Genomic DNA, 27,337 nt, shown 5'->3' with positions numbered 1-27,337 from the left:
GTAAGTAAATTACATGAAAGTTGATCCGCTTATTTATTCTGTCGGACTACCTGTCTCTAGTCGATGCATCACTTCAAGGCAAATAAAGAAAACACCGAATTTCTCTCCTTTCATCCTTTCATGTCTACTTTTGAACGATCTATAAGAACATGAAATTGATTGCATAATATATTGCCCAAACAATATCATGTTCTTTATAGATTGTTCAAATTCTCAGTCCATATCAAGTGTGTAAAAATGACTTCTATAAATATTTGGATATGACTAGTATAGACCGTGATGTATTTTTATTTTGCGTTTGATTTATAACACACAAGTATAATTGCATAAACTATTTTACAGTAGGGACAAACTATTTTTAATCAGGCGCGTTCCCCAGACGTCATTCCTCAAACTGAAAGAAAGGACCCTGCCAAACCCAGCAGAAATTAAATTATTTGCGATTGCATGTTGTATATCGGAAACGATTAAGTAAATATAAAATGCCCTTGTTTGAAGGGTTGGGGAGTGGAGGGGAGAAAACTGCAGTCGTCATTGATTTAGGAGCAGCCTACACAAAGTAAGTATTTAGCTAGCTAGATATGTTTACATGCTAACAACATTGGCCACTGCCTGTCACAAATGCTAAGTACTGAACATCAGAGGTTTAAGCAAATATAAACCGACTATCCAATGTTTAAAGCACGTTATTTAGTTGGTCACAATGTGTTAAATATGTGTTTTTGCTGAAAAAGGGCTAGCAATATTAACGAAAGCTAGCTGGCTAATGTTAGCTAGCTAGCAATGTAAGGAACAGCACCAGTCTAGTGCCTGGGCTGGGGAAGATCATATGACAATCAGACACACATTGCGACACACTAAGGCCCTTAACTCAATAAATCCACATTCATTGGCATTGAGTACTGTCTGACAAGTGTCAATGATTTCACTCATCACAAACTAAATGGTTTTGTATGATGATGCAGGTGTGGCTTTGCTGGAGAAACGGGGCCCAGGTTCATCATTCCTAGTGAGCTACAGAAGCCGGGACAACAGCAGGTGAGGGAGTTAGTGAGCGAATTAATGAATGACTAGTGCTCTTTAACTTATGGACAGGCATTATTGAAATCGTGTGTGTAATAATGACTAGTGCTCTTAAAGTGGAACTGACAGCGTTTTAACTACTTTTCAAATATGAAACAAACAGACAATCATAATATCAGTAAAATATATCAAATTCCCAGATTATGCTACAAAACCAACTTTATAAAAGGTTTTTCCATGATGTACACTAAGGCATTTTTGGCAGAATAGATTAGATGGATGCAGTTCAGTGCATGATTAATATAATTCACCAATACATTATCAGGTTGTAAATCACAGCTGGGCTGGTACATTGTTTGCTGCCTCCACCTGGGCTGCACTGATTCTGTTTCAATTACTCAATATTTTTGACAAAAATGGACGAATGTAACTAAGACTGGGAATGTCAATACAATCAACCGAGCAAGGGCAATGATCACAAGTCAGTCATAATAGGCTAGGGTATCTATTTATGTAGCAAGATAAAAACACGGAGCATAACGTTAGCTAGCTAGCTAGCTTACTGCTAGGAGGATATCATGTCATTGGAGGGGTGGGTGAGTGACTTCTCCCACTCATTGTTTTTCGGTGGCTATACACAACTAGAGATGCAGGTGTCATTTTGTTAGCTAGCAAGAACCTGAACGTCTGTATTATACAGTTAGCATATATCTAGCTACTCCGATTTCAGAGCACTCTCACCTGTGTGCCAGAGTGCAGAATAACTGTTTTATTTACAAACATGCAACATTTGCTGAGTCACGAACGCTCTAGATTTGGTATTTTTTAGGATCCCCATAGCTGATGCTTTTGCAACAGCTAACTCTTCCTGGGCTCCACATGAAACATGACATAATACATAGTAGGGAACATTATTAGTCAAGGACTGAAATACATTCTATAATGTCACACACAGCCTACATATCAGTACGTACACACAATATCTAGGTATAATGCATAGTACACTGCAAATTACAATATATATAAAATGGCTCTCTCTTCACAGTCCCCTTTGTGCAGTAAGGTGTTCTTTTATCTGTTTTTTTTAAACTGTTTTTATTGCTAGCTTGCTACCTGTGGTGGTGTAGAGTTCCATGTAGTCATGGCTCTATTAAATACTGTGCATTTTCCAGCCTTTGTTCTGGACCTAGGGACTATGAAGAGACCTCTGGTTGCATGTCTTGTGTTGTGTGCCAACTGCTTGAACGCAGAGTACCTTCAACACGTCAATACCTCGCACAAAGACCAATAGTGATGCAGTCAATCTCTCCTCAACTTTGAGCCAGGATTGACTGACATGCATGACACTTTTCCTCCGTGTTGCTTTGTTCTAGACCAGGTATTCCCAAACTGGGGTACACGTACCCCCAGGGGTACGCACAATGCCGTCGGGGGTACGGCAAATACAAATGTGATTTATATATTTATTTGATTACTTTTTTTTTCTCACATTTTCATACAGTCCATTTATATTTTCCAACAGGGCTATACATTTGGGTGAGGTTTTTTTCTCACCTAAGTAGCCTCATTTCACTGCCAAAAAGAAAATGAAACCATCTAGTGTTCAGCGAAATAACAACACAATGTCAAATGCAGGTAGCCTAGTCAAATAATTAACATCCAATCACATCAAAATCAAATCAAATCAAATTTATTTATATAGCCCTTCGTACATCAGCTGATATCTCAAAGTGCTGTACAGAAACCCAGCCTAAAACCCCAAACAGCAAGCAATGCATGTGAAAGAAGCACGGTGGCTTGGAAAAACTCCCTAGGAAAAACTCCCTAGAAAGGCCGAAACCTAGAGAGGAACCAGGCTATGAGGGGTGGCCAGTCCTCTTCTGGCTGTGCCGGGTGGATATTATAACAGAACATGGTCAAGATGTTAAAATGTTCATAGATGACCAGCATGGTCAAATAATAATAATCATAGTAGTTGTCGAGGGTGCAACAAGCACGTCCGGTGAAGAGGTCAGGGTTCCATAGCCGCAGGCAGAACAGTTGAAACTGGAGCAGCAGCATGGCCAGGTGGACTGGGGACAGCAAGGAGTCATCATGCCAGGTAGTCCTGAGGCATGGTCCTAGGGCTCAGGTCCTCCGAAAGAGAGAATTAGAGAGAGCATATTTAAATTCACACAGGACACCGGATAAGACAAGAGAAATACTCCAGATGTAACAGACTGACCCTAGCCCCCCTGACACATAAACTACTGCAGCATAAATACTGGAGGCTGAGACAGGAGGGATCAGAAGACACTGTGGCCCCATCCGATGATACCCCCGGACAGGGCCAAACAGGCAGGATATAACCCCGCCCACTTTGCCAAAGCACAGCCCCCACACCACTAGAGGGATGTCTCCAACCACCAACTTACCGTCCTAAGACAAGGCCGAGTATAGCCCACAAAGATCTCCGCTACGGCACAACCCAAGGGGGGGGGGCGCCAACCCAGACAGGAAGACCACGTCAGTGACGCAGCCCCTGTAATAGGGCTAGAGGCAGAGAATCCCAGTGGAGAGAGGGGAACCGGCAAGGCAGAGACAGCAAGGGCGGTTCGTTGCTCCAGCCTTTCCGTTCACCTTCATACTCCTGAGCCAGACTATACTTAATCATAGGACCTACTGAAGAGATAAGACTTAAAGGTTGAGACTGAGTCTGCGTCTCTCACATGGGTAGGCAGACCATTCCATAAAAATGGAGCTCTATAGGAGAAAGCCCTACCTCCAGCCGTTTGCTTAGAAATTCTAGGGACAATTAGGAGGCCTGCGTCTTGTGACCGTAGCGTACGTGTAGGTATGTACGGCAGGACCAAATCGGAAAGATAGGTAGGAGCAAGCCCATGTAATGCTTTGTAGGTTAGCAGTAAAACCTTGAAATCAGCCCTTGCCTTAACAGGAAGCCAGTGTAGGGAGGCTAGCACTGGAGTAATATGATCTAATTTTTTGGTTCTAGTCAGGATTCTAGCAGCCGTATTTAGCACTAACTGAAGTTTTGTTTAGTGCTTTATCCGGGTAGCCGGAAAGTAGAGCATTGCAGTAGTCCAGCCTAGAAGTAACAAAAGCATGGATTAATTTTTCTGCATAATTTTTGGACAGAAAGTTTCTGATTTTTGCAATGTTACGTAGATGGAAAAAGCTGTCTTTGAAACAGTCTTGATATGTTCTTCAAAAGAGAGATCAGGGTCCAGAGTAACGCCGAGGTCCTTCAGTTTTATTTGAGACGACTGTACAACCATCCAGATTAATTGTCAGATTCAACAGAAGATCTCTTTGTTTCTTGGGACCTAGAACAAGCATCTCTGTTTTGTCTGAGTTTTTAAAAGTAGAAAGTTTGCAGCCATCCACTTCTTTATATCTGAAACACAGGCTTCTAGCGAGGGCAATTTTGGGGCTTCACCATGTTTCATTGAAATGTAGAGCTGTGTGTTGTCCGCATAGCAGTGAAATTTAACATTATGTTTTCGAATGACATCCCCAAGAGGTAAAGTATATAGTGAAAACAATAGTGGTCCTAAAACGGAACCTTGAGGAACACCGAAATTTACAATTGATTTGTCAGAGGACAAACCATTCACAGAGACAAACTGATATCTTTCCAACAGATAAGATCTAAACCAGGCCAGAACTTGTCCATGTAGACCCATTTGGGTTTCCAATCTCTCCAAAAGAATGTGGTGATCGATGGTATCAAAAGCGGCACTAAGATCTAGGAGCACGAGGACAGATGCAGAGCCTCGGTCTGACGTCATTAAAAGGTCATTTACCACCTTCACAAGTGCAGTCTCAGTGCTATGATGGGGTCTAAAACCAGACTGAAGCGTTTCGTATACATTGTTTGTCTTCAGGAAGGCAGTGAGTTGCTGCGCAACAGCTTTTTCAAAATTTTTTGAGAGGAATGGAAGATTCGATATAGGCCGATAGTTTTTTTATAATTTCTGGGTCAAGATTCGGCTTTTTCAAGAGGCTTTATTACTGCCACTTTTAGTGAGCTTGGTACACATCCGGTGGATAGAGAGCCGTTTATTATGTTCAACATAGGAGGGCCAAGCACAGGAAGCAGCTCTTTCAGTAGTTTAGTTGGAATAGGGTCCAGTATGCAGCTTGAGGGTTTAGAGGCCATTATTATTTTCATCATTGTGTCAAGAGATATAGTACTAAAACACTTTAGTATCTCCCTTGATCCTAGGTCCTGGCAGAGTTGTGCAGAGTCAGGACAATGGAGCTTTGGAGGAATACGCAGATTTAAAGAGGAGTCCGTAATTTGCTTTCTAATGATCATGATCTTTTCCTCAAAGAAGTTCATAAATGTATTACTGCTGAAGTGAAAGCCATCCTCCATTTGCGAATGCTGCTTTTTAGTTAGCTTTGCGACAGTATCAAAAATACATTTTGGATTGTTATGATTTTCCTCAACTAAGTTGGAAAAATAGGATGATCGAGCAGCAGTGAGGGCTCTTCGATACTGCACGGTACTGTCTTTCCAAGCTAGTCGGAAGACTTCCAGTTTGGTGTGGCGCCATTTCCGTTCCAATTTTCTGGAAGCTTGCTTCAGAGCTCTTGTATTTTCTGTATACCAGGGAGCTAGTTTCTTATGACAATGTTTTTAGTTTTTAGGGGTGCAACTGCATCTAGGGTATTGCGCAAGGTTAAATTGAGTTCCTCGGTTAGGTGGTTAACTGATTTTTGTCCTCTGACGTCCTTGGGTAGGCAGAGGGAGTCTGGAAGGGCATCAAGGAATCTTTGGGCTGTCTGAGAATTTATAGCACGACTTTTAATGCTCCTTGGTTGGGGTCTGGGCAGATTATTTGTTGCAATTGCCAACGCAATAAAATGGTGGTCCGATAATCCAGGATTATGAGGAAAAACATTAAGATCCACAACATTTATTCCATGGGACAAAACTAGGTCCAGAGTATGACTGTGGCAGTGAGTAGGTCCAGAGACATGTTGGACAAAACCCACTGAGTCGATGATGGCTCCGAAAGCCTTTTAGAGTGGGTCTGTGGACTTTTCCATGTGAATGTTAGTCACCAAAAATTAGAATATTATCTGCTATGACTACAAGATCCGATAGGAATTCAGGGAACTCAGTGAGGAACACTGCATATGGCCCAGGAGGCCTGTAAAAAGTAGCTATATAAAAGTGATTGAGTAGGCTGCATAGATTTCATGACTAGAAGGTCAAAAGACGAAAACGTCATTGTTTTTTTTTTTGTAAATTGAAATTTGCTATCGTAAATGTTAGCAACACCTCCGCCTTTGCCGGATGCACGGGGGGTATGGTCACTAGTGTAACCAGGGGGTGAGGCCTCATTTAACACAGTAAATTCATCAGGCTTAAGCCATGTTTCAATCAGGCCAATCACATCAAGATTATGATCAGTGATTAGTTCATTGACTATAACTGCCTTGGAAGTGAGGGATCTAACATTAAGTAACCCAATTTTGAGATGTGAGGTATCACAATCTCTTTCAATAATGGCAGGAATGGAGGAGGTCTTTATACTAGTGAGATTGCTAAAGCGAACACCGCCATCTTTAATTTTGCCCAACCTAGATCGAGGCACAGACACGGTCTCAATGGGGAAAGCTGAGCTGACTACACTGACTGTGCTAGTGGCAGACTCCACTAAACTAGCAGGCTGGCTAACAGCCTGCTGCCTGGCCTGCACCCTATTTCATTGTGGAGCTAGAGGAGTTAGAGCCCTGTCTATGTTCGTAGATAAGATGAGAGCACCCCTCCAGCTAGGATGGAGTCCGTCACTCCTCAACAGGCCAGGCTTGGTCCTGTTTGTGGGTGAGTCCCAGAAAGAGTGCCAATTATCTACAAATTCTATCTTTTGGGAGGGGCAGAAAACAGATTTCAACCAGCGATTGAGTTGTGAGACTCTGCTGTAGAGCTCATCACTCCCCCTAACTGGGAGGGGGCCAGAGACAATTAATCGATGCCGACACATCTTTCTAGCTGATTTACACGCTGAAGCTATGTTGCACTTGGTGACCTCTGACCGTTTCATCCTAACATCGTTGGTGCCGATGTGGATAACAATATCTCTATACTCTCTACACTCGCCAGTTTTAGCTTTAGCCAGCATCGTCTTTAGATTAGCCTTAACGTCGGTAGCCCTGCCCCCTGGTAACCGGTGTATGATCGCTGGATGATTCGTTTTAAGTCTAATACTGCGGGTAATGGAGTCGCCAATGACTAGGGTTTTCAATTTGTCAGAGCTAATGGTGGGAGCCTTCGGCGTCTCAGACCCCACAACGGGAGGAGTAGAGAAGTTTCAGCCTCCGACTCGCTTAATGGGGAGAACCGGTTGAAAGTTTGTCGGCTGAATAAGCGACACCGGTTGAGCATTCCTACAGCATTTCCCTCCAGAAGCCATGAGAAAGTTGTCCGGCTGCGGGGACCGTGCGAGGGGGTTTATACTAACGTTACTATCTGTACTTACTGGTGGCACAGACGCTGTTTCATCCTTTCCTACACTGAAATTACCCTTGCCTAACGATTGCGTCTGAAGCTGGGCTTGCAGCACAGCTATCCTTGCCGTAAGGCGATCGTTCTCCTGTATATTATAAGTACAACGACTGCAATTAGAAGGCATCATGTTAATGTTACTTAGCTTCGGCTGTTTGAAGTCCTGACGAACCATGTCCAGATAAAACCTCCGGGGTGTAAAAGTTGAATGAAAAAAGTTGAGTGAGGGGAAAAACTAAAAATATACGGTAATGAAAAAGTAAAAACCGTGAGGTAGTCAGGTAGCAAAGTAAGATCGGCAACAAAACGCACAGTGGCACGTAAACAAGTCAACCGTTACTCTCTCGCGGGAATTCCACTAACAATCCGTATGTAGCCAAAAGTAGCTGCTGCTCATTCCCTTTGCTTGAAAATTGATAAATGGTAAAAAAAAAAATACTGCTACTACCAGCAGTACTGCACCTGTCGACGACACATTGTTCTGCTTCCACGAGCACATCCAATGCTAGCATCAGTAATTCTACATTTGTTGTTAACCCAGCTAGCATGGACACTGACAGTTGTGAATCTGATGCAGCTGAAGAGCTACTGCCCCCTTACCCGGGAAAGCAGCAAAAAAAAGACAGGGACGTTGGACCATCGAGAGGCACAAATATGACGAGAACTACATTGATTTGGGGTTCACTTATATTGGGAGTAGTGCCTTTCCTCAGCCACAGTGTGTTATATGTGCAAAAGTACTATCTCACAACTTGATGAAACCTTCACACTTGGGCAGACATTTTGAAACAAAACATGCCAATTTGGAAAATAAGCCACAGGATTTTTTGAGCGAGAATTAAGACGACTTTCAAGTACTAAGTCATGTATAAAAGCAACAGATACCATTAATAAGAAGGGGCTAGAAGCGTCTTGTTTGGTGAGCTACCGAGTGGCTAGGACAGGCAAGTCCCATACTATTGTGGAGGACTTAATTATTCCTGCTGCTGAGGATATGGCTGGGGGAAAAGGCCAAAAAAACGAATGCCTTCGTCAAATATCACTGTTTCATGACGCATCAGTGACATGGCAGGCGACGTTTTGAAACAATTAAAGCCAGTGAATTCTATGCGTTACAGCTGGATGATACAATACAAGCCAGTGAATTCTATGCGTTACAGCTGGATGAGTCAACCGAAGTAGCAGGCCTGGCACAGCTCCTGGTATATGTCCGTTACGTTTATGGGGGGTCAATTAAGGAAGATATCCGCTTCTGTAAACCACTGGAAGTCAGGACAACGGGAGAGGATATTTTTAAAGTACTGGACAGCTTTGTGACATCAGATGGACTTTGGTGGTAAAGATGTGTTGGTATCTGTACTGATGGCGCAAAAGCCATGACAGGGAGACATAATGGAGTGGTAACGTGCGTGCAAGCAGTTGCTCCCGATGCCACTTAGGTACACTGCAGCATCCACCAAGAGGCTCTTGCTGCCAAGGGAATGCCTGACAGCTTGAAAGACGTTTTTGACACTACAGTGAAAATGGTTAAGGCAAGGCCCCTGAACTTGTGTATTTTCTGCACTATGCAATGATATGGACAGCGACCCTGTAACGCTTTTACAACACAGAAAGAAGTACACTGGTTATCAAGGGGCAAAGTACTGACGTTTATTTTAATTGAGAGACGAGCTTAAAGTTCTGTTTATGGTCAGTTCTTTACTGACCATAATTTTCACTATTCACAACTAGCCTATCTGGGTGATGTTTTTTCTCGCCTGAATGATCTGAATCTAGGATTACAGGGTCTCTCTGCAACTATATTCAATGTGGGGGACAAAATTGAGGCTATGATTAAGAAGTTGGAGCTCTTCTGTCTGCATTAGCAAGGACAACACACAGGTATTTCCATCATTGTATAATTTTTTTGTGTGCAAATGAACTCAAGCTTACGGACAATGTCAAATGTGATATAGCGAAGCACCTGAGTGAGTTGGATGCCCAATTACTTAAAAAAATATATATATATATATATATATATATATATTTCATCTTTTATTTAACCAGGTAGGCTAGGTGAACAAGTTCTCATTTGCAACTGCGACCTGGCCAAGATAAAGCATAGCAATTCGACACACAACAACAGAGTTACACATGGAATAAACAAAACATACAGTAGAAAACAAAAACTCTATATACAGTGAGTGCAAATGAGGTAAGATAAGGGAGTGAAGGCAATAAATAGGCCATGGTGGCAAAGTAATTACAATATAGCAATTCAACACTGGAATGGTAGATGTGCAGAAGATGAATGTGCAAGTAGAGATACTGGGGTGCAAAGGAGCAAGATAAATAAATACAGTATGGGGATGAGGTAGATGGGCTGTTTACAGATGGGCTATCTATGTACAGGTGCAGTGAGCTGCTCTGACAGCTGGTGCTTAAAGCTAGTGAGGGAAATATGAGTCTCCAGCTTCAGTGATTTTTGCAGTTCGTTCCAGTCATTAGCAGCAGAGAACTGGAAGGAAAGGCGACCAAAGGAGGAATTGGCTTTGGGGGTGACCAGTGAGATATACCTGCTGGAGCACGTGCTACGAGTGGGTGCTGCTATGGTGACCAGTGAGCTGAGATAAGGCGGGGCTTTACCTAGCAGAGACTTGTAGATGACCTGTAGCCAGTGGGTTTGGCGACGAGTATGACGCGAGGGCCAACCAACGAGAGCGTACAGATCGCAGTGGTGGATAGTGTATGGGGCTTTGGTGACAAAACGGATGGCACTGTGATAGACTGCATCCAATTTGTTGAGTAGAGTGTTGAAGGCTATTTTATAGATGACACCGCTGAAGTCGAGGATCGGTAGGATGGTCAGTTTTACGGGGGTATGTTTGGCAGCATGAGTGAAGGATGCTTTGTTACGATATAGGAAGCCGATTCTAGATTTAATTTTGGATTGGAGATGCTTAATGTGAGTCTGGAATGAGAGTATACAGTCTAACCAGACACCTAGGTATTTGTAGTTGTTCACGTATTCTAAGTCAGAGCCGTCGAGAGTAGTGATGCTGGACGGGCGGGCAGGTGCGGGCAGTGATTGATTGAATAGCATGCATTTAGTTTTACTTGCATTTAAGAGCAGTTGGAGGCCTCGGAAGGAGAGTTGTATGGCATTGAAGCTCGTCTGGAGGTTAGTTAACCTCTCTTGGGGAGGTGGGACGCCAGCCAGTGAAAAATCAGAGCGCCAAATTCAAAACCACAATGTCATAATTCAAAGTTCTCAAACATATGACTATTTTACAACATTTTAAAGATGCGTCTCCTTAATGTAACCACATTGTCCGATTTTTAAAAAGGCTTTACGGCGAAAGCATAAAGTTAGATTATGTTAGGACAGTTCCAACACAAGACAAACCACACAGCCATTTTCCTAGCAAGGACAGGCGTCACGAAAACCAGCTAAAATTATGCACTAACCTTTGACGATCTTCATCAGATGACACTCCTAGGACATCATGTTACACAATACATCCATTTTTTGTTCGATCAAGTTGATATTTATATCCAAAAACAGCATTTTACATTGGCGCGTGATGTTCAGAAAATATATTGCCTCCAATACTGCCGGTGAATCCGCACAACAATTTACAAAAATACTCATCATAAACGTTGATAAAATATTAAACTGTTATTCAAAGAATTATAGATGAACATCTCCTTTATGCAAACGCTGTGACAGATTTCAAAAAAGCTTCACGGGGAAAGCACACTTTGCAATAATCTGAGTACTGCGCTCAGAAAAAGACATCAAGCAATACAGATACCTGCCATTTTGGAGTCATCTAAAATCATAAATAGCATTAGAAATATTGACTTACCTTTGATCTTCATCAGAAGGCACTTTTGGAGGGCGAGTTAGTTAGGATGATATCTGAGGGTTCCCATGTTTATGGACTTGGGGTTGTACCTGGTAGGTTCATTGATAATTTATGTGAGATTGAGGGCATCAAGTTTAGATTGTAGGATGGCTGGGGTGTTAAGCATGTCCCAGTTTAGGTCACCTAGTAGCACGAGCTCAGAAGATGGATGCGGGGGCAATCAATTCACATATGGTGTCGAGGACACAGCTGAGGCAGAGGGTGGTCTATAGCAAGTGGCAACGGTGAGAGACTTGTTTCTGGAAAGGTGACTTTTTAGAAGTAGAAGCTTGAATTGTTTGGGTACAGACCTGGATAGTAAGACAGAACTGTGCAGGCTATCTTTGCAGTAGATTGCAACACCACCCCCTTTGGCAGTTCTATCTTGGCGGAAAATGTTATCGTTTGGGATGGAGATTTCAGGGTTTTTGGTGGTTTTTCTAAGCCAGGATTCAGACACGGGTAAGACATCCGGGTTGGCAGAGTGTTCTAAAGCAGTGAGTAAAACAAACTTAGGGAGTAGGCTTCTAATGTTAACATGCATGAAACCAAGGCTTTTACGGTTACAGAAGTCAAAAAATGAGAGCACCTGGGGAGTGGGAGTGGAGCTAGGCACTGCAGGACCTGGATTAACCTCTACATCACCAGAGGAGAAGTAGGATAAGGGTACGGCTAAAGGCTATACGAACTGGCCGTCTAGTACGTTCGGAACAGAGAGTAAAAGGAGCAGGTTTCTGGGCATGATGGCATAGATTCAAGGCATAGTGTACAGACAGGTAAGGTAGGATGTGAGTACATTGGAGGTAAACCTAGGCATTGAGTAATGATGAGAGAGATATAGTCTCTAGAGATGTTTAAACCAGGTGATGTCATTGCATATGTAGGAGGTGGAACAACATGGTTGGTTAAGGCATATTGAGCAGGGCTAGAGGCTCTACAGTGAAATAAGACAGTAATCACTAACCAGGACAGTAATGGACGAGGCATATTGATATTAGAGAGGCATGCGTAGCCAAGTGATCATATGGGTCCAGTGAGTGGTTGGGCTGACTGGGGACACTGCGATTCAGACAGTTAGCAGGCCGGGGCTAGCAGTTAGCAGACCTGGGCTAGCAAGTTAGCAGAAGGGCCTTTGGGGGACGTCGCGGTGGAGGTAAGTCTGTTTTTGCCACTTCATGCTCTAGGTAGCTAGCAGGCCGCGGTTAGCAGAATGGACCTTCAGAGGACGTCGCGCCTGAGGGGCCTGTTGGAATCCTTCGGGCAGATTATGTCGGTATTCCAGTCGTAGAGGATCGGCGGGGTTCCGTGCCCCGTACCGGCAGTAGAAGGGGTCCGGATATTGTCGCCCAGGAGTGGGATTCGGTGGTAGCCCAGGAGCCCTAGCTTCAGGCTAATTGGTGCTTGCTCCGGGATGGAACCGCTAGCCAGGAGTAGTCACCCGGGATTGTGTTTAGCTAGTTGCGAAGATCCAGATGAAAATGTTCAGAGTTTGCGGTAGGAATCCGGGGTTATGGAGAAAAAAAAAATAGGTCCGTTATACTCTGGTTTGAGTCACGTTGTATGAACTGGCGAGAGCTTTCCGAGCTAAAGGTTAACTGATGACCGCTAGCAGTGGTTCGCTGACTGGTAGCTAGTTAGCTGGCTAGCTTCAGTTGAGGGATTACAGATCTGAAGTAAATAGAAGTACTTTAGAAAAAACAGATCCAAGCCACATTGGGTGAGGCGGGTTGCAGGAGAGTATTTAGAAGTTGAGGTTTAGGAAAATATTTTTAAAAGATATGCGAAGAAAAAGATATAAAAAGATATATACAAGGGACACAACAGGACAAAGACGTCTGACTGCTACGCAATCTTGGAATGAGCCAGGTACTTTCCCGAAACGGATGACCCAAACAACTGGATTCGTTATCCCTATCATGCCCTGCCTCCAGTCCACTTATTGATATCTGAACAAGAGTCTCATCGAAATTGCAACAAGCAGTTCTGTGGAAATTGAATTTAATCAGAAGCCACTGCCAGATTTCTGGATTGGGCTGCGCTCAGAGTATCCTGCCTTGGCAAATCAGCTGTTAAGACACTGATGCCCTTTGCAACCATGTACCTATATGATTGTGGATTCTCGGCCCTCATAAGCATGAAAACTAAATACACGCACAGACTGTGTGTGGAAAATTATTTAGGACTGAGACTCTCTCCAATACAACCCAACATTGCAGAGTTATGTGCATCCTTTCAAGCACACCCTTCTCATTATTAACCTGTGGTGAATTATTCCCAATTTTCGATGAACAAATAAGGTTTTATATGTAGGCTGGTTAAATAAAGAGCAAAATTAATAATTATTATTATGCTTTTAGTTAAGATATTTAGCACCAGCCTATTGCTAGTTACCCATTCTAAAACTGTCTGAAGCTCTATGTTAAGTGTCTCAGTTATTTATTTGACTTTTGCAGCCAATGCGTATACTGTTAAGTCATCAGCGACATAGACAGATAGGCTTTATTCAAGGTCAGTGGAAGGTCATTTGTAAAAACAGAAATCAATAATGGCCCTGTCCAGCTGCCCTGCGGTATACCACATTCAACTGAATTTTCATGAGAGAGGCTTCCATTCATGAAAACCCTCTGTATTCTATTAGATAGGTAACTCTCAATCCATAATAAGGTAGAGGATCCAAATCCATAACAGCAAAAAATGTCAGCAATAGGTTATGATCAATGACATCAAAAGCTGCACTGTAGTCTAACAAAACAGCTCCCACAACATTCTTACTCTCAATTTCTTTCAGGAAATCAGTAATTTGTGTCAGTGCCGAGCATGTTGAGTGCCCTACAAGCATGCTGAAAGTCTGTTGTTAATTTGTTTTCTGTAAAATAACTTTATTTGATCAAACACAATTTTTTCCAAAAGTTTGCTAAGCACTTGTAAAAAAACAACATAATAATGTATTTAACTAGGCAAGTAATTTAAGAACATATTCTTATTTTACAATGACGGCCTACACCGGCCAAACCCTTTCCTAACCCGGACGACGCTGGGCTAATTGCCTGCTGCCCTATGTAACAGGCTGATTGGTCGGCTGTTTGAACCATTAAAGGGTGCTCTGCTATTCAAGGTCACACTTCTTCTTTTAGGCTTAAATTGATGACGTGGCAAACAGGAGTCCCAGTGTATTCCGCTACCAACCTCAGCAATTTACCACCCAGGTTGTCGGTACCAGGTGGTTTGTCCTTATTTATATATAGCAACAGTTTTTCACCTCTTCCACAACTACTTTGTGGAACTCAACTACAGTGCTTGTCTTTCATTATTTGGTCCATTATGCATGAAATGAAGGCTCAGCATTTGTTGTTTGAATGTCATACCTAAGTCAGCTAATATTGTCAAATAAAAAGTTATTAAAGTGATTGGCAATAATCAAAGGGTTTTGTTATGAACAAGCCGTCTGCCTCAATGCAGGATGGAGCTGTATTTGCTTTTTTTGCCTAGAATTTATTTTACAGTACTCCAGAGCTTCTTACTATCGTTTTTTTTACATCATTCTTTATCATCTTCCATAGTATAGTTTTTTGGTTTAATTTAGTTATGTAATTTCTCAATTTACTGTGTGTCTGCCAGTCTGTGTTGTCAGACTTATCTGCTATTCCCTTTGCCTCATCCCTCTCAGCCATACAGTTTTTCAATTCATCATCTATCCATGTGGATTTGGCAGTTCTAACAGTCAGTTTGTTGATGGGAGCATGCCTATCAGTAACCACAAGAAGCAGTTTCATAAATTCTTCAAGTGCAGTGTCCAGATGTTCTTCATTACACCCATCAGACCAACAAATATTTTACATCTTCCACATAGGAATCATTGAAAATCCTCTTGTGTGATCATAATATGCAGTCTTTGGAACTTAGTTTTTTGTAGATATGGCTATTATATTAGGATCACTACATCCGATGGCTGTGGATACTGCTTTAGAGCAGATTTCTGCAACATTAGTAAAGACCTGATCAATGCACATGGATGATTTTAGTTACTGTTCTGTTTGTAAACCTGGTAGGTTGACTGATGACTTGAACCAGATTGCAGTCTGGTTAGCGATTGGAGATTATTTTTGAGTGGGCAGCTTGATGACAACCAGTCAATAATTAGGACACCCAGAAAATATACCTCTCTTATGATATCACAAACATTATCCAACATTTCACACACATAGTCCAAATACTGACTTTTAGCACTTGGTGGTCTATAGCAACTTCCTACGAGCATAGGCTTTAGGTGAGGCACATCAACCTTAGCCATATTGCTTCCACATCATCTGACATGAGAGCCTCTTTCAGCCTAACATGAAAACACCCTAATCAGCTCTGCTAGGGTCAAATGGTCAGTGTGGTGTTCTCTCATTTGTCTGGAAGTAGCTAGCTAGCCAACTTTAGCCAATTAACTTGGGTGCTTGATTGGGACAAGGCAGCTGCAGAAGGACGAGTAGGCTACAATTCCCCATCGTTTACCAGTGCAATTTTCACGGACAACTAGCAGAAAAAGTTGAGAGTTTATCTAATGTGCCTTTGTTCGATTTTAGCTCATTTTGCTCTGGCTAGCATTAGTTGTTGATGTGCATAACTGAGGGAGAGAGAGCCTACCTTTTCATGGTTGTTTGATCAATAGGACTGTAAAGTTACCAAATGTAAGAACTCCTGTGATATTTACATATTTGCAGAAAACCATTCGGGTGCATTTTGTGGCTTTTAGCGAATGCATTCTAATGATTTAAAGTCGCGCTGTTGGAACTGTCTGCAAACATCCAGTTCAAAGTGAATGATGGCAGGCCTGTGTGGCAAATGACTTGTTTGCGTAAAGGCCTACTGTAGCTTTGATTGCCTATGGTGCACCAGTCTGCGTAGAGTCTGGTCCTGGACGAGACGGATGTTTTATTTAGTGCAGGGTCTATTAATTGTCCAAAAGCTTGGTTGCTTTCACAAATGCCTTATACATCATTCCCAAACATTCCCAAAACGAGCATATCTAAGCGGTCGCTTGTCAATCTTTTTATTTTTTATTTTATAAAGGTGTCATTCTTCCTTGAATGACAGATTTTAATAGGATTTCATGTTGCTAAAATGCTGTCAGTTCCATTTTAACTTATGGACAGGCAGTATGGTCCAGAATATGTGAGTGGAGCAGAGCGATCCCAATTTGATTGGAGCGTGGTGCAAGATTCCCAAAAGCTGAGCGTCGTCCTTCTCACCAGCTCCAATTTTGCCCCAGTAGCGCTCACTTCACGAGCTCAGGCCATGCCCAGCATGCATTTTGTCTACTTCTGTGCTGCTGTAGATAACTGTCGTTATAGCAAATTATTAATAAAAATCAGATCTCTTAAACGTTAAGTTCATTTTTGTTCTGTTATCTGTATACATAGGCCATCATTGATTTTGATCCCAATAGGCCTGGAATATTCCCACGTTCAAGGAGCTCTCCGTTTTGATTGGATTATTTTGCCTAAAAACCTTTAGGCCTACCTATAGACAAATAAAAATAACAACTCTGCATCTCTGCCTGGCAAGAGTGGCCAAAGGGGTGTTTAGCATCCCCAGTGGCTTTGCCAGTGTAGAGAGGATATTCTCTGTTGCTGGCCTGCTTTCCAGGCACCGTTACATCAACCTGAAGCCACAGACTGGACAAACTCTGTCACGTCTGCTGGCGCTCCCCCTCTCTGGCGCTCGAGGTTGCCAGGCTGCTAATCATTACGCACACCTCCTGTCACCATCGTTACTCGCATCAGCGCTTCATCGGACTCAACTGGACTCCATCACATTATTCATTACCTCCCCTTTATCTGTCACTTCCTCAGTTTCTTTCCGGAGTCAGCATAAATGTCGTTACGTGTCCCTTGTCCAGAAGCTGTTTGTGTTGTTGCCGTTGTTTATTCATTAAATATTCACTCCCTGTACTTGCTTCCCGTCTCAACGCATCTGTCCTTAAACTTGTTTATAAAAATGAATTCAAAGGCACTAATAAGTCATATTTATTTAAATGTTGTATTAAATTCAAAGTAAGTCACAGCCTATATGTGCAATTTGTAGACTATGATTTAATACAACTACAATTTTTAATTCTGAGTGCTTTGTCCCTACCAGCCTTTTGTGTCGCACTCGCAAATACTTCACAATGTGTTTCTTTGTAGGTTATAGCCTTGAAATAATTTAAATAATATAGCCAAAATAATTCATCTTCATTCCTTCTTAGGCTGCCTGTCTGGCTCCTGACCTATTTAGTGTTTATATGCTGTTTAATATGACATGTAGCCTATTTGAAACTGTGTGCTTCTTACATTCACCTTTTCGTGTTTATTCAAATACTTTTTATTGAAATCCATATGTTTTGGTTTCAATACGTCATAACCAAATGGTAGGTCCAGGTAGTCACACAAATAGATGCAAAAACGTGCATTTTTTTTAAACAACATTGTCTGCTTGTTTAAGTCCATTACAAAACTACATTAAAGAAAAGTACAGCATGTCTAAAGATTTCTTGGTAGCAGGCAATGTTGAAAAGTATTCTCACTACTTAGGTTTTTCTAATATTGTAGGGCTTCCCTCATGCCTCTTCATGTACATTAGCCACTTGAGTGTTGGCTAGCTACCAACCAGAACATTATTAAGCTAGCCAAGACCAACAACCCAAACAAACCGACTATAATACTACAAGTAGTGAGTGGAGTTACAGACCTTACTACACCAGTTAAATATCTTACCTTTGATTAAATGTTTTCTACACACATAGCTGCGTGTAGCCTACTTGGACACCGGGTCCCCACAATTTCGCACTCCTACACACTGAATATCCTGAAGCCACAGGGAGCTTCTCGCAGGCTCCATTTCCCTACGTGGGAGCATTGTGAACCATAGGTTGGGATTTTTGACCAGGTTACATGTACAGTGCCTTCGGAAAGTATTCGGACCACTTCACTTTGTCCACATTTTGTTACGTTACAGCCTTATTCTAAAATGTATTAAATTGTTTATTTTCCTCATCAATCTGCACACAATACCCCATAATGACAAAGCAAAACGTTTTTAGAAATAATTGCTAATTTGGTTCAAGTCCGGGCTCTGGCTGGGCCACTCAAGGACATTCGGAGACTTGTCCCAAAGCCACTCCTGTGTTGTCTCGGCTGTGTGCTTAGGATCGTTGTCCTGTTGGAACCGTCGCCTCCAGTGTGAGGTCCTGAGCGCTCTGGAAGAGGTTTTCATCAAGGATCTCTCTGTACTTTGCTCCGTTCATCTTTGCCTCGATTCTGACTTGTTTCCCAGTCCCTGCCGCTGAAAAACATCCCCACAGCATGATGCTGCCACCACCATGCTTCACTGTAGGGATGGTGCCAGGTTTCCTCCAGATGTGATGCTTGGCATTCAAGCCAAAGAATTTGTTGGTTTTGTAAGACCAGAGAATCTTGTTTATCATGGTCTGAGAGTCTTTAGGTGCCTTTTGGCAGGCTGTCATGTGCCTTTTACTGACTAGTGGCTTCTGTCTGGCCACGCAACCACAAAGGCCTGATTTGGTGGAGTGCTGCAGAGATGGGAGAACCTTCCAGAAGGACAACCATCTCCACAGAGGAACTCTAGAGCACTGGCAGAGTAACCATCGGATTCTTGGTCACCTCCCTGACCAAAGCCCTTCTCGCCCGATTGCTCAGTTTGGCTCTAGGAAGAGTCTTAGTGGTTCCTAACATCTTCCATATAAAAATGGAGGCCACTGTGTTCTTGAGGACCTTCAATGCTGCAGACATTTTTTGGTACCCTTCCCCAGGTCTGTGCCTCAACACAATCCTGTCTCGAAGCTCTACGGACAATTCCTTCAACCTTATGGCTTGGTTTTTGCTCTGACATGCACTGTCAACTGTGGGACCTTATATAGACGTGTGTGTGTGTGTGTGTGTGTGTGTGTGCCTTTCCAAATCATGTCCAATCAATTGAATTTACCACAGGTGGATTACCAAGTTGTAGAAACATCAAGGATAATCAATGGAAACAGGATGCACCTGAGCTCAATTTCAAGTCTCATAGCAAAGGGTGTGAATACTTATGTAAATAAGGTATTTCTGTTTTTTTTTTTATACATTTGCAAACATTTCTAAAAACCTGTTCTTCGCTTTGTCACTTGTGTAGATTGATGAGGATTTGATTTGATCCATTTTATAATAAGGCTGTAACGTAACAAAATGTGGAAAAAGTCTGAATGCTTTCCGAAGGCACTGAACAACACAGCAGCTTTTCCGCATGTTTTGTTATTTCTGTATAATAAAATAATTGACAAAGTTGTCTCTTTTTCAATGGGAAAGAATTAAAAAAAAATCCCCAATTTGTGCGTGTGGTTGACGGGAAATTCCTTCATATGACCTGAATACCGACTCAGAGTATTGAAATGGACAGCCTCCTCTATAACCATTTGTCGGTGTGTCTTTCACAGTCTATCAAAGTGGTTCAGTACAACATCAACACAGAGGAACTCTACTCCAACCTCAAGGAGTTCATCCACATGCTCTACTTCAGGTAAGGAGCTTTTGACATAGCTAGTAGTGTGTGTAATGACTGACACATCAGTGGCGGTAACATTAAAGCAACCATGTGAGTCAGCAATTTTGGAGATGCACCCCAGGCCATAAACATTGATTGAATGTCTGTGTCTACTACCTTTCTGTCCTGCCCAGGCATCTGTTGGTGAACCCCCGTGACAGGAGAGTGCTGATCATCGAGTCCATCCTCTGTCCCTCCCACTTCAGAGAAACCCTCACCAAGGTCTTCTTCAAACAGTTTGAGGTACTGAGACCAGCTGGACCAATGATCTGTCTCTGGGTGCATTTACACATGCAGCCCAATTCTGATCTTTTTTTTTTTTTCAAGAATTGTTTTTTTTACCAATCAGATCAACTCTGAAAAAGAGCTGATGTGAAAAGATCTAATGTGATTGGTCAAAACCAATTATTGTAAAACATATCAAATGGGCTGCCTTTGTAAACTCAGCCTCTTATGTGTACAACCACTTTACCTGGTACAGAAATGCTATCCCCTTCTCCTAACCCAAACTAGATGGGTGTAAGCTAAATGGTGAATGCAATGCTCCCCTAAGCCAATAGGGAGGCTAGATGGAGCCATCTCCATAGTGCTCACACCTGTCAGTAGTTGGAACACAAAAGGGCATGGATTTTATATTTTCAGATCAGGCAATGGATGTTTAGGATGATGCCTCTGTGTTTTCCAGGTGCCCTCAGTGCTGTTTGCTCCCAGTCACCTCATGTCCATCATGTCTCTGGGCATCAACTCAGGCCTGGTGATGGACTGTGGCTACACTGAGACACTGGTGCTGCCTGTGTATGAGTGCATCCCCATCCTGTCAGCCTGGGAAGCCCTGCCTTTGGGTGGAAAGGCCATTCATAAGTAAGTAGTGTGCATGTGTTTGAGATGGTGTAATTATGTAAAGATATTGCCGTGTGTGCTACTTTGCTTGTGTCACGTACTGAACTTCAGGGAAACAACCTTTTGTTCACCTCTTGAGAGCTGTGTGTTTCAAGTCCCAGTTTCTGGACTACTGTGACAGAATCAAGTGTATCAAGGTGTGTGCTTTCAGGTGTACTTGCCCCCTTTGTTCTTAGTGGCTGTGTGTGTTCTAAACCACAGGGAGTTGGATGGGCTCCTGGTGGAACAGTGTACAGTAGACTCAGACTCCAGTACTGGACAGAGTCTACCTACAGTCATTGGTAAGACCCCGACATCAGAAACCTCCTTGTCAAAATCATGAGTAACTTACCGCACAACTCAAGCAGTGCTTTGTCATTGTATAAACTGTCTCAGTCGTCCCATGGATCCTCTTGTTTTCTTGCTGTGGCTATATCATGCATTGTCAACAACAGCTATTCACATTCTTGTGAATTGATTTTCCTAATTAGCTTCATAATGATGCTGGTGTTCCATTGTTATATGTAGAGGAAGGAAGGAATTTATAATTGCGCTCTCTGGGTGAATCAATCATGCAACATTTTATATTCAGAGGTCGTTGCTATAGCCTGATGTGAAAGAAAGGAAGGACCTGCTCCGTCTCTTTTGAATTATATATACACTGCTCAAAAAAATAAAGGGAACACTTAAACAACACAATGTAACTCCAAGTCAATCACACTTCTGTGTAATCAAACTGTCCCCTTAGGAAGCAACACTGATTGACAATACATTTCACATGCTGTTGTGCAAATGGAATAGACAACAGGTGGAAATTATAGGCAATTAGCAAGACACCCCCAATAAAGTAGTGGTTCTGCAGGTGGGGACCACAGACCACTTCTCAGTTCCTATGCTTCCTGGCTGATGTTTTGGTCACTTTTGAATGCTGGCGGTGCTTTCACTCTAGTGGTAGCATGAGACGGAGTCTACAACCCACACAAGTGGCTAAGGTAGTGCAGCTCATCCAGGATGGCACATCAATGCGAGCTGTGGCAAGAAGGTTTGCTGTCTCTGTCAGCGTAGTGTCCAGAGCATGGAGGCGCTACCAGGAGACAGGCCAGTACATCAGGAGACATGGAGGCCGTAGGAGGGCAACAACCCAGCAGCAGGACCGCTACCTCCGCCTTTGTGCAAGGAGGAGCAGGAGAAGCACTGCCAGAGCCCTGCAAAATGACCTCCAGCAGGCCACAAATGTGCATGTGTCTGCTCAAACGGTCAGAAACAGACTCCATGAGGGTGGTATGAGGGCCCGACGACGTCCACAGGTGGGGGTTGTGCTTACAGCCCAACACCGTGCAGGACGTTTGGCATTTGCCAGAGAACACCAAGATTGGCAAATTCGCCACTGGCGCCCTGTGCTCTTCACAGATGAAAGCAGGTTCACATTGAGCACATCTGGGACATCATGTCTCGCTCCATCCACCAACGCCACGTTGCACCACAGACTGTCCAGGAGTTGGCGGATGCTTTAGTCCAGGTCTGGGAGGAGATCCCTCAGGAGACCATCCGCCACCTCATCAGGAGCATGCCCAGGCGTTGTAGGGAGGTCATACAGGCACGTGGAGGCCACACACACTACTGAGCCTCATTTTGACTTGTTTTAAGGACATTACATCAAAGTTGGATCAGCCTGTAGTGTGGTTTTCCACTTTAATTTTGAGTGTGACTCCAAATCCAGACCTCCATGGGTTGATAAATTGGATTTGCATTGATTATTTTTGTGTGATTTTGTTGTCGGCACATTCAACTATGTAAAGAAAAAAGTATTTAATAAGATTATTTCTTTCATTCAGATCTAGGATGTGTTGTTTAAGTGTTCCCTTTATTTTTTGGAGCAGTATATATAACACACACACACACGGCCTATTTGAGTTAGTTTTCTCCCTGTGTACTGTATCCTTGAAGTACTTATTTTCTGATTCGAGAGTGAATTCCTATGAAGAGCAGCAGTAGCTCACTAGCTAGCTGATGCAGGGCTAGGCAGGCCTGATGGGCATAAATCATTTAAACAGGCATAACATAGACCACCTCTCTCTCTGCACTACTGAACCACACCACACCACTACAGTACCACGGCACAACTGAGTGCACTATTACAGTCAAATGACTGATGTAGCCTATGTAATTAATGGCTTGAGACTGTTGTGAATGCAAACACTAAACTGTAGCAAACGTATCCAAGGCAAGCAAAAAAAAGTGTGTATTAAATTTGGGACAAGTAAACTGCTCTGAACTTATCAGGAGTTGATATAATCTACTTTCTTCACTTTTTTCATACTTCCTCAACCAATGAGTGCACCTCTGGTGTCCTCTCCTTGTCTCGGACACACACCATTTGACTACAATGAGACACAATTATTTAGTACAGTAATTAGAACCATTGACGTGAAAGGAAGGGCTCTATGTGAGGGAGGATAAGTGGGTCATTGATAAATAGGTCTCACTATTCGTCTTGTATTTTGTTCCCAGGCTCCATCCCAGAGGAAGTTGTGGAAGATATCAAGGGTATGTTCAAAAGAGACTGAAACCACTTGTTTTATTGCCTTTATTACAGACAATGCTGGGTTTCCAGTTTAGCAGCTAAAGTAAATGGATTTAGCTACAAAAGGCAGCTAAAGCTAATTAATTTTTAAAAACATATCTTCGCCCCGTTCATGTATGTTGGCGGTAGCATACTCTCATAGACCCTCTTGTGGTGTTTCTTGTCCAGTCAGGACCTGTTTTGTCAGTGACCTAAAGAGAGGCCTGAAGATCCAGGAGGCCAAGTTTAACCTAGAGGGCACGGCTGAGGTCAGTGACCTTTAACCCCCAACTGGGCTGTCAGTCATTTCTATATTTGCATTGTCTGGTATATTTAAGGAGTAGCTATTGCTGTGTTCTTCCAGTAAATGTCATTCGTTAAAGTTAGTTTGGTGAGTATTATAGTCCAGTGAATTTGAGACCCTTGCATCCATGTTCTTCCACCTTATAGCGACCAACACCACCCCCTGATGTTGATTACCCATTGGATGGGGAGAAGATTCTGCATATCAAGGGACCAATCAGGTAGCTGTTTTTTATATATATCTTCTCAGCTAAAATGTGATACAATTACAAAACGCAGCAAAAGGGTCGTGTTTTCTGATGTAATGTCTGTCCATTTCATACATGTCCAGAACATTTCAAACTTAGATATTTGGTTCTGTGTCTCCTTTTTTAATATCTGGGTCACCTTCTATTATTGAATCTGGGTTGTCAAGGTTTCCATCATGTCTGTCTGTATGCTCTTCTCAGGGGCGGCCAATGAACCTACAATTGACCCTTGGGGCCACAAAAGTTTATTGAATTGAAATTTTTGCAAACTTATTGCAGGGACTCTTGATTGATGTTGGTTCTGTATTGTAGGGACTCCGAGTGACGTGTGGGTTGTTGTGTTTTGAAGGGACTCGGTGATGGAGATGCTGTTTGAGCAGGACAATGAGGAGAAGAGTGTGGCCACTCTAGTGCTTGACACTCTGGTCAAGGTAACATTAGTTTTCATAATTGAAAAATACCATGTATTAATCTGGGGTTTCTTTCTGCTCAAACCGCAAGAGATGAGATGCTGTCAAAATGGGTACGGAATTCATGTTACTTTGTCAGTAATTACTGGACACTGTTTTGTTCGCAACGACCTTTCATCAGACATCTGCGTCTTCTAATTAAAATCGTCAGCGATTTCATAATTCCTTCTTTTTCCATTTTGTAATGACGAACGCATTTCACCGACACGTACGAGGAGAGACTTTAACCCTGTTACCATAGCAACAGTCCCAGCCTCCCGGGACTCTCCAGTTCACTGAGGTGAAATCGTCTCGGTTCCTTCTCGAGTTGCCTGAAGACCCAATGTTGAATTGCATAGAGTTCTACTTTGAGCAGAAATTAGCATTTGTATCAGGAAAGTTTCCTCTACAAGCCAGAATGCTGAATAAAATTATACTTTACTGGTTGTCCGTGTAGTTGGTCCTTTTGCAGGTAGGAATGTGAGACAAAATATCCACAGAGTAGTGTTATCAACCCGACCTTCAGTATGCTGGTCTGTATATCGTTTGTATTTCTGTTTTTTATTTTCAATACTGATGCAATTCGCACGTGACAAACATGCACAATATGGTTGTGCCTAACTGAAGGCAAACACTTCCAGCTGATAGAAAAATAAAGTGCTTCGGTTGACTACATTCATCTATTGTGCGTCATGTGCAATGCGTCAGCATATTGAATATACAAGTGAGAGAACCTATCGGTGCCGTAGAAAGTCAGGTAAACAATTTCCTGTGGATACCCCATCGCTACAGCTGGTAAAGTAAGTGTAACTATAATTTTATTCAACATTCTGCCTTGTAGATGCTATTGCATATTTTTGACAGTGGTTTTTTTAAATTTATTTTTTTACTGATATCCATGGGAACAGTCTGTTTAGGCAACTTCTCAACGAGTCGGATCAGACCAATGACAGACCATTCATCTTAAAAGGCAGAGCAGCTTCCATTACTCTTCTTGCATGCTTTGTGCTTGTGCTGCACTCTGTAAGCACAGTACCATAAGCACTCATTGGTATTTTGTGGACAAGTGTGACAGGCAGTGTAGTAAGCTTGTAAACAGTCCACTTCTCTACAGTGTAGGGTCGGTCAATGAGATTTCTCTCCTGAGAGACCAGCACTGTGGACGAACAGGTTTCGTCCCACCCAGTCCTTAAGGAGTTTTTTTCTTGCCACTGTCGCCTCTGCTTGGCACCGGTTGCTGTGAACCACTTAACAAGTACAACTGATTTAGAAAATGAAAAAAATCTTAATGACTGACTGATTCATTTCTTCTGATCACATGTTTTTTTTGTTGGTCTTATTAAATCCTTATTTCTGTCCCATAGACAGTCTTATGCAGCTTGGGGAGTTTAAGCCCAGATTACTGTTAAACTTGTGAAAAGTACATTTGAGAAAATACAAAAGATAGAAACACATCAGTATGTATCAATCTGATGAACCCCCTCAGTGTCCCATCGACACTCGTAAGGCGCTATCTGAAAACCTGGTCATTATCGGGGGCACGGCCATGCTGCCTGGCTTCCTGCACCGGCTCCTGGCTGAGATACGCCTCCTGGTGGACAAACCCAAGTACCGCGACGCCCTGGCCACCAAGAGCTTCAGGCTGCACAGTCCTCCAGCCAAACCCAACTGCACCGCATGGCTCGGGGGTGAGAGACAGTAGTCTGATACACAACCTTGTCCTTGGACGCTGTATGGATCAGTTGGGTGGTAATGCAGGTAGATATAAACCAGCTTTGAATAACCCTGTCTCCTGCTTTCCTCTCCCTGTATAGGAGCGATCTTTGGAGCACTGCAAGACATCCTGGGTAGTCGCTCTGTGTCGCGCGACTACTACAACCAGACAGGCCGTATGCCCGACTGGTGCTGTCTCAGCTCCCCGCTGCCAGAATCAGTCTATGATGCAGGGAAGACCCCCCCACCACTCATGAAGAGAGCCTTCTCCACAGAGAAATAAACCACCAGACCAGACACTATTGTCTGCGTCTGCAGTGCCACCCTAAACCAAAAAGAGTGCACTATATAAGGAAAGTGGTGCCACTAAAACTCACCCCAGACATAACTTGAACATATCAGATGCTATGGGTGTGTCTCAATAGGCTATTGTGGTTTCCTCTACTCATGCCCTTCCCCTCATCTGTAAGGCGAGGGAGCCACTTTAGACTATAGAGATGCACCCAGCATCTCAACCCCCAGATGGCTGTGGATTGTGGGGGTTTTAGTTCTATCAGTCTTGGTGCCTGTTCTTGTTCTGTAAGACTCCTGCCACACTGCGTTCCAGATTCTGCTCACTCTATTGCTAACTAGATGTTTTGTCTAAGGAGTGCAATGGTACAGTAGTCATCATTTGAATTGAGAGTGCTGGGGTCAGGGAGAGCAAGTTCTGGGTCCAGATCGTGGTACACAAGGTGGTCTTGAACAGAGTTGTGGTGACTATCCCGTTGAGGCAGAGGTGTGGATTTGACTCTGTTTTCCAGCTAAACTGAGGCTTGTCGTGTTAAAACACTCTTGAGCTGTATATAGAAAATGTACTGCAGTTCAACCAGATAAATTGCAGTTCAGTTTTGAAATTTGTCTCTGTCAAGTTTCTCTTTATGTAGTCCTTGTGAATGCTACCCCCAGGCATTCCTTTTCAGCTAATATGTAGTTTTATTAATTTTTTTATTTGCCATGTAAAACATTGTAATATCAGTTTCAATCTCCCAAGAGCTCTTATCATGTAATGCATCAACTCAAACAGCGCTAAATAAACATTCATGTTGTCGTTCCTGTCTTGTCTATGTTGCTCTGTCCCGTCTCTCATGAGACTTATTTCTCACTCTCCAGAGCCTTTAAGTGATGTTTCACAGATATGCCCACTACTA

At 42.8% G+C, this 27,337-nt stretch overlaps 1 protein-coding gene across 2 annotated transcripts; it reads left to right on the top strand.

Moving 5' to 3' along the window:
• The first annotated feature begins 375 nt into the window (after window positions 1–375).
• On the top strand, window positions 376–27,240 carry LOC106608088 (actin-related protein 10). 2 transcript variants are annotated; one of them, XM_014205791.3, is made up of 12 exons: window positions 376–559; window positions 966–1,038; window positions 19,886–19,968; window positions 20,127–20,235; window positions 20,678–20,853; window positions 21,094–21,173; window positions 23,383–23,418; window positions 23,624–23,703; window positions 23,885–23,958; window positions 24,335–24,416; window positions 25,921–26,122; window positions 26,249–27,240. In XM_014205791.3, the coding sequence occupies exons 1-12, from the start codon at window positions 483–485 to the stop codon at window positions 26,428–26,430; spliced, it is 1,254 nt and encodes a 417-aa protein (XP_014061266.2). In that variant the 5' UTR covers window positions 376–482; the 3' UTR covers window positions 26,431–27,240. The 2 variants fall into 2 exon arrangements, with proteins under 2 accessions (XP_014061266.2, XP_014061267.2); XM_014205792.3 differs by lacking the exon at window positions 25,921–26,122 and having other exon boundaries at window positions 26,249–26,700.
• Window positions 27,241–27,337: the final 97 nt, after the last annotated feature.

The sequence above is a fragment of the Salmo salar genome, chromosome 06, assembly GCF_965601325.2.
Source record: "Salmo salar chromosome 06, fSalSal1, whole genome shotgun sequence".
Taxonomy (NCBI): domain Eukaryota; kingdom Metazoa; phylum Chordata; class Actinopteri; order Salmoniformes; family Salmonidae; genus Salmo; species Salmo salar.
The sequence above is the reverse complement of the archived record's forward strand: the minus strand, read 5'-3'. Positions and strand labels throughout refer to the sequence as shown.